Consider the following 8,094-nt stretch of genomic DNA (forward strand, 5'->3'; position numbering starts at 1 on the left):
ATACAATAATAAATACAAAATTATTTTCCACACTAGGAATAGGGCCAGAAGGAACTAACTACTGAAATTCTGTCCCACCCTTTAGAAGTGTGGTTAAAATTAATAGACTTAAATGGAAAAAATAGTAAGTTTTCCAATAATATACATGTTTTGAGGATGTAGGAAAGTGTGTACCTTCACTGTATTAAGGGCATGGTGGGTGACTGGTATCTTTTTCTAATGAGCAGCTGGGCAATGTGTAGCAACAGCTTCAGTAACATTCACAGACTGACTCACTTCTAGAAGTCTAAGCAAGGAAATAAGTGGAGATATGAATAAAGGTTTATGCCTAAAGATATTTGTGTGTTCTTTCTCAGTCATAATTGTGAAGTTGAAACAACATAAATGTCCACAATAGAGAAGTATATGTTTACATATTTCCAATAATTCTTGGAGAAGTTGGGATTTCATGGTTGTTGTCTGGTAGACTCAGCAACACTTTGGGAATACAGATCCTCCACACCCTATTATTTAGGAATTCTACTCCTGTCATGATATGGTAGGCTAAACTTGCTTCCATGACACTTGGCCAAGGATTATAAATTAATTGTGTGATTGAGGAAGTCCCTGGGAAGACCATACCCACCCCTTGTTCATGCTGGTTGGCTGTAACCATAGCAGCCTCTTACTCCAGACCAAAGTTCAGCTACTGTAAATTTTATGACCATGTTCAGAGTTCAATGTCCATTAGCATAACCCTTCCTTAGGAAGAGTGAGATTTTATATTTGACAACAAAGTGTTAGACTCTATTTCTAAGTACTAGACTTCAAATGATAAGGTCCAAAAGTGTTATAAGAAGATATTCATTTTTTTGTCCTGGAGAACTTATTTTCCTGTGAAAATGCCTACCACAAAGAAGACATTGATGTTCTTATCAAGCTTTTTCACCAGCCTTGGGTCTTTCATTGTAATTTGCTCGATTCTTGGGACACAAGCATGGATCACCAGTACAATTGCTGTTGGAGACTCTGCTTCAAATGGGAGCATTTTCATCACTTATGGACTTTTTCGTGGGGAAAGTAGTCAAGAATTGAGTCACGGACTTGCAGAACCAAACAAAAACTTTGCAGGTAAATGATAAACTAATTTGAATGGATATCATGAGATTGAATTCAGGTTTATGTCATTCTATATTTGGGCCAAATAACCATTCAAAAATAATTTATTTGTAAGTTTTGGGTTAGGCTGACGATGCAAGCCTAATAATACAAGATAATTTTGGAAATTTGCCATGCCATTATTTGAGCTTCCTCAGTTCTGCTTGTGTCTATTAGTACAATAGTCTAAATCATTCCAGCAGTGGTGATATTTAAATAACACCTACCAAGTTGATTGACAAGTAAATAAGTAAAAATATGTGACAGCAATATGGCATTGAATAGCCAGTAGGAATGCATGTTTTAACTGTATTGACTGGGTTTTTAGTTGGACCCACAACCTCTGTCTAGAATTTCACAAGTGGCATCTATGCAGGAAAGAGTAAAATGGGAAATTAATTATCTCTGTTTCTCAAGTTCATTTCTTTAACTGATTTGAATTTACCTCCAAAATATCTAATCGTTGGGAATTATATTAAATTTCCATTAATTAATTGTATATTTGATAGGAATTCCTAAACTTTTTATTTCCTGATTTCTTATATAATAATGCCATCCTCTCAATGGAAGAATATTAAAAGTTCATTGAGAATAATAAGTTGATTTAGCTACTTATTTGGCTTTTGAAGTTTGATACCTACCTTCATGTTTTCTAAATTTAAAAACATTTGTAAGTTATGTAACATATTAAATGGACTTTGTTTTGAACAAAGTTGTATGCTAGTATTATACAGACATTACCGGGTATCATACAATCATTACCTTTTGACTCATAAATATGCATCATTTTCTACCCTATACACATGTAATGTTTAGTCCTTGTGTAATGCAAAAAGAAGTTTGAGTCCTGGACACTAGCTGTAGGTTCTAGCTCTAGTGTGTTTATGATTTTGTTAATGAAACTATTTTCTTAAATCCAAAGCAGCCTGGTTGTGTTCCCAAGTTATACATTTGTCATTTAGATGTTAGCAAAAGCAGCGTCTCCCCGGGCATTGCCAGAGCCTTTCAGGGACATCTCCTCTGGTGTCAACCTCAGCTTCCCATAAGGATGGGGAACATTGGCTTTCCAGCAACTTTCAAAGACTCAGTCATGCTTTCAGTTATATGAATAGCATTTTCAAAACCAAAAAGTGTCCTGAAACCTCAGACACATTTAAAAAATTGTAAGAGACAAAACCTACCAGTTTTTTTTGGTTTCCATATGGTGTCTGTTTGGAACCAGTTGATTTCCAATTTGAGATAAATGGCTTCAAAGAAAGCATCAACTATCTCTATGCACGGAGACTCAGAGGAGGCCAGGATGGGTCAGGACCTGGCTCTAAAGCCCTGTGTGCATGCAGGTGAGCATGGTGATGTCAGAGGACCAGAGCAGGCACTCGTCCCTGAAAGGGCCCAGGGCCAGGTAGGTGCGGCAGCCCAGGTGAGAGCACAGTGAGGCAGAATATTTGCCTTCCCTTTGCTGGATCTCTACTTTCAGTCTTTGTTACTGAGGAGCCACATTCTGACTTTCCACAAGTCACTGCCCAACCTCCTGGTGCTGCAGAAGGTGAACCGCCACCCAATTAATGAAGGTGCTGCACTGTCACTCTGGTTGACACCTAAGGACCCCTCAGAGCCTAGGGGGTCTTCATTGCCAATGATTGTAATAATCGTTGAGCTTGAACACCTGTAAGCAGTTCTTTCAGACAGGGGAAAGTCATCTTACTGGAACCTTCAACTTGTAGTGTTCAGCTGCTAACAATCCTGGGACGCTTCACCTGGGAGCAGCCCTGCAGTGTGCACAATGAGACATGGGTGCTCTCCTATGGTTTCTCATGGCCACCCGGGGCTTCTTTCAAATCAGAAACCAACCATGGGCAGTAGAATCAAATCTGTATAAATGCCCCTTTCTTGCCCAACAGTGGTGGACTGACCGTTCCAATTGAGAAGTTGACCACATGAGCTTCTTGGCTAGGGCGAGGTCACATCAAGAGTCTCCCAAGAGTAATAATTATTGCAAAGCTCTGCTGTATTTCTGCATGGTATTTATCACATTCAGCCAGTTTTGTCTGTAGATTTTGAAACAAAATAGCAGAAGGAAGCAATGACGGCTGATTTCAAAGTGCCAGAATAATTCAGCCAACGTTGGTCAATCTGTGGGGAAAATCGTTCTTCAGACCTGGTAAGGAAATTCTCCAGTGTGTAACTTGGAGGGTGCAGGCAGCTCAGGCTGACTGGCTGCATCCTGGTTTGCCCAACATCCAGGTGAAAAGTGGCAGGTCCTGTATGTCCACCTGTGAGCAGGTTGTCTTTGCTACTCCCAAAGTTCTGGAGATCTGATTTCTGTTCCAAAACACTTCCCTGAGCAGCTGCTGCGTGTATGAGGGGCTCAGGAGACTGAAAGGAATTGCACATGGTTCCTGGCCTTGGAGGGCTCACCATCCAGTGTGAGAGAAAGACCCTTCCTCAGTTAAAATCGGTGCCCTGCACTCACTGCTGGGGCATGGTATGTGCAGGTCTGCATGGAAGCAAGGGTTTGAGGGGAACGCGTGCCTGCAAAGCCCCGTTGGAGGACAGAATCCTGAAAAATGAGCTGCTAGGAGGTGTAAGCTCACACTGTGGCCACCCAACTCCCTCTCAGTTCTGGATCTTGGGTGCCATGTAAAAGGAAGTCATTCCTTTAACCCTGTGTTTTGCAAATGTGGTCAGGGTCCGGAAGCATGGTGTGCTCTGTTTCCTCACACTGGCAATCATGGCAAGATGAGTCATTCACATTTAGGACATGGAATTCCCGTGAATGTCATTTCAAATATTACTCAGCCTACACGCTGACCAGAACGTATTTTTTACAGAATCATTTTGACAGGAAAAGTTTCTATGATAGTTTGTTGTTGTTGTTGTTGTTGTTGTTTTGTTTCATCACCCAGGCTGCTTCACACCCAGACTGGAGTGCAGTGGCGCCATCTCGGCTCACTGCAATTTCCACCTCCTGAGTTCAAGCAATTCTCGTGCCTCGGCCTCCCTAGTAGCTGGGGTTATAGGAATGTATACCACGGGTGGCTAAATTTTGTATTTTTAGTAGAGACAGGGTTTCACCACGTTGGCCAGGCTGGTGTCAAACTCCTGACCTCAAGTGATCTTCCCACCTTGGCCTCCCAAAGTGCTGGGATTACAGGCATGAGCCACCGCACCCGGCAAGACTTTTCTTTTCTTTTCTTTTTTGAGACAGGGTCTTGCTTTGTCACCCAGTCTGGAGTGCCATGGTGCGATCATAGCTCATTGCAGCCTCTACATCCTGGGCTCCAGAGATCCTCCTGCCTCAGCTTCCGGTGTAGCTGGGACCACAGGCAAGCACCACCACACCCAGCCACTTTTCTGATGTTTTGTGGAGACAGCGTGTCACCAGCCCAGGCTGGACTTGATTATGAGAGATATTTCTCCTCTTGTGACACTACACTCTTTGTTCTCAGTTCCAAGAACAGTCTGATTTGCAGATGTGTGGGACTTTGAGCAGTCACGTTGCCTGCAGCGGAAGGTAGAATCACCTGGGATGCGGGTGAGGCATCCCCACCCGGACCAGATGAATAGCAATCTCCGCGGGGTGAGGCCCTGACCTGCTCGTTTTTTAAAAATCTTCCCAGGTGATCCTAATTCAGTGTTGACAACAACCAAGGCCAGGCACTAGAGTGATAGGCATTGCTGTACTGGGTATTGCTTTTTAAGTCCTTTGGATGTGGCCTGCTTAAAATTAAATTAATTGATTGGCAAAAGCTCTAGACAACCTTGCAAAGGAAGCAAGGCAGACTGAGGGAAAGCTCGGCTCCCGGCTGGCCTTTCAGTGCTGCATCCGGGTCAGGACCCACTGCAGCTGGCGCGAGTCTCTCCCCACCTGGCACTCCCCCGCCCGCTAGTCTCTTTTCTCCACCGACCTCCACGTGTTCTCAGGGAGCTCAACATTGCACCATTAGTCCAGGCTAAAAATAATTAGAAAAATAAATCTGCTGCAGAAACTAATGAATTGCAAAGAGAAGAACAAATGAAGTTTATTTCTCCAGAATTCATAAAGAGCCCCCACCTTACTACTCCTGCCCTGTCCGCATAAGGAGAGTCTCCTGGAGAGCAGTGTTCATCCTCCGCCCCGAGGGATGTCACCACACTGGGAGGGGAGAGTATAGAGGACAAAAAGGTGCCCGCCCAGGCTCAGGCTCATCCTCTGCCCCGAGGGATGTCACCACACCGGGAGGGGAGAGTATAGAGGACAAAAAGGTGCCCGCCCAGGCTCAGGCCACTTCTCCCCAAGGAACCCTGGCAACTTTCTGAGAGGCTGGGGCACCAGCCTGGGCTCCCTGGGAGAGCTACCAGGTCACACTGGGAGATCTGCTGATAGAACGAGCTCCTCCCTCAGGTACTGGGAGCTGCCCTGTTCAGGCTCCCTGGTGACCAGGTGTTTATGGAGGGAGTCACAGTAATTCCCACCCATCCACTCACAAAGCCATGGGCTCTCCCTTGATGTCCGAGGACTTACCGAGAACCGGAACTCAAAAGGCAGATGGCAAGTGGGGCCTGAAGGGTTACATTTCCCTGCGTGGGGAGCCCGGATGTCCGGACGGCTCCCAGCGGCACCCATTATCCACTGCCCAGCAGCACGCTTCTGCCTCCCAGCTGCGGGATCTGCGGGTCAGGCGCTCTTCTCTCTGGCCACGTTGTTCTTGGCTGTTTCCTGGGACAATTAGCGCCACCTGTGAGGTGGCTTTCCTGATTCACACGCTTGCCCCCTAAAAGGAAGAAAAAGAACGGAATGTGTTTGCTAATTTTTCAGGCAGAGAGCAGCTGTCAGATGCTATGTAAGTTTATTGTCATTTCATTCTTGATAACTTTCCCTGAATTTTCAGCTTTTATTGTCTAAGTTCTGAGCCAGGAGCTGGAGGGGAGATACAGCTGTCAGACCTGTGTGGCAGGAAATTCAGAAAGCCGGAAAATAATTTTAAAATCCAGCAGTTAGAATCAAGATGAATTGTCACCTTAAGATGCAGAAAATATGAGTCAACAGGCCCCAAATGACTCCCTTTGGAAAAGTCACATCATTAGACCTTACCAAAAGTCACAAACAAAGCTAAATTCAATTGTCACTTTCTAATTTACTCTGAAAAAAAAAATGGAATGTGAACCATTTACCAATGAATATCCATTTTACTAAGTGTGTGAAGCAGAAAAATACTGCAAGTCACTTCAGGGGCCTTGGACACAGCTTTTTTAATTTTTTAATTTTTATTTTTGTTTTAACAGTGAAGTTTCTACTTTCTAGTTAAGTAACCAAATTACTTCTTACTGCTTACCAAACTTTGCTAAGGAGTGAGTTCATTTAGTCCCCAGCAAACTTTGGGATAGACCTCGGAGTTTCCCCTTTAGCGTCCAGGAGGAGCTGGCGAGTGTGGGATGGGAAGCGATTCCCCTTATGGTGACTCAGCAGTGACTCAGCTGCAGCCTCTGACCTGTCCCCCTGAACAGGTGTGTCCTACGTGCTGTAGTTTTATTCCTCCTCTCTTCCGGTGTCATCCTCTATTACTTTCAAAACAAGTGTGTGCTAAATTGTAGCAATATGAATCCCGCATCCACTGCACCTCCACAGTGAACAATAGGCAGAGGCAAGAGACGTCACCTGAGGTCAGGGATGGGAACCATCCCAGCCCAGGTGGCCACATCCCACTCACCCAGAAGGCAGGCCCAGCAGGTCCCAGCCATCCCCACCCAGGCAGCAGGCAGTGGCTGGTGTGACCCATGCCCCGCTAGAGCTCTTCCCTGGGATGCATAGCCCAAGACTATGCTGAGAATTTCACCATGCTCTATGAGTTATTAGCAGAAATTCCAAAATAGTCCAGTCATCATTGAGCTCAAGTAGGCTGTACCTGTGCGAGCTGGACTTTGCTCACAGTCCCCAGTTCCACTTGAGGAGCAGTATGTTCCCTTGCCACGGTGGTGAAGCCATCATCCTCATGCCACTGAGCTGAGGCTTGCCCGGTCGTCTCCTGGTCTGCTGCCTTCTCCCATGGGTTTTCAAGGGACATGCGGCCATGCCAACCGCTGTGAGGCATATTCACCTTGCCCTCCTCCTGCCCTTTTCTCTCTCCTGCCCTTTTCTTTCCTGCACTTTCTCACTCTCCCTTGCAGCCAGGGCCCTTGGGTTACCTGTCACTGCTGCTTCTGGGGCTTCTCCCACTCCTGGTCTAGGAGGCTCTACCCTGAGACCAGCACCACTTGGGATGCCCGCTCTCTCTGGATGAGGGTCTTTACCACAGGACCCTTTTGCCAGCAGCCCCTGAGGCTGTGTCTCAGGCACCTGGTTGCCAGCTGCCGGCCACATCTCCTTCATGCCCACTGTCTGTTCAGTGGGAGGAAACTTTTCTTCCTCGTAGAACACTGCTGATTAAAAAGCCAAAAAAGAAAACAATAGTGAACGGATAGAATTAAGAGGTTCAAAAATGGAGTGAGGATATCCTCCTGTCCAAGGGGAGTGTCGGGTCTCACTGGGAGCCCCGTGTCTATCTGGCCATGTGTGGTGGCTCATGCCTGTAATCCCAGCACTTTGGGAGGCCAAGGAGGGAGGATCACTTCAGCTCAGGAACTGGAGACCAGCCTGGGCAACATAGTGAGATCCTGTCCCTACAGAAAATTGTTTAAAAGGCTGGCCATGGTGGCTCACGCCTGTAATCCCAGCACTTTGGTAGGCCAAGGCGGGCAGATCACCTGATAGTGGGAGTTGGAGACCAGCCTGACCAACATGGAGAAACCCCATCTCTCCTAAAAATACAAAATTAGCCGGGCGTGGTGGCGCATGCCTATAATCCCAGCTACTTGGAAGGCTGAGGAAGGACAATCGCTTGAACCCGGGAGGCGGAGGTTGGGGTGAACCGAGATCATGCCATTGCACTCCAGCCTGGGCAATAAGAGCAAAACTCCAACTCAAAAAGAAAAAATTTT

The 8,094-nt window shown here is 46.0% G+C and overlaps 1 protein-coding gene across 1 annotated transcript in view; it reads left to right on the top strand.

Annotated features, from left to right (window-relative positions):
- Window positions 1-718: 718 nt before the first annotated feature.
- Window positions 719-8,094, top strand: part of CLRN3 (clarin 3) — a 16,568-nt gene continuing 9,192 nt past the window's right edge. The window contains exon 1 of the mRNA XM_011998122.1: window positions 719-1,110. Coding sequence (XP_011853512.1) covers window positions 882-1,110 — 229 coding nt within the window. The 5' untranslated portion in view covers window positions 719-881. The remainder of the gene's footprint in view (window positions 1,111-8,094) is intronic.

This window comes from Mandrillus leucophaeus, unplaced genomic scaffold (assembly GCF_000951045.1).
Source record: "Mandrillus leucophaeus isolate KB7577 unplaced genomic scaffold, Mleu.le_1.0 Scaffold557, whole genome shotgun sequence".
Classification (NCBI taxonomy): Eukaryota; Metazoa; Chordata; class Mammalia; order Primates; family Cercopithecidae; genus Mandrillus; species Mandrillus leucophaeus.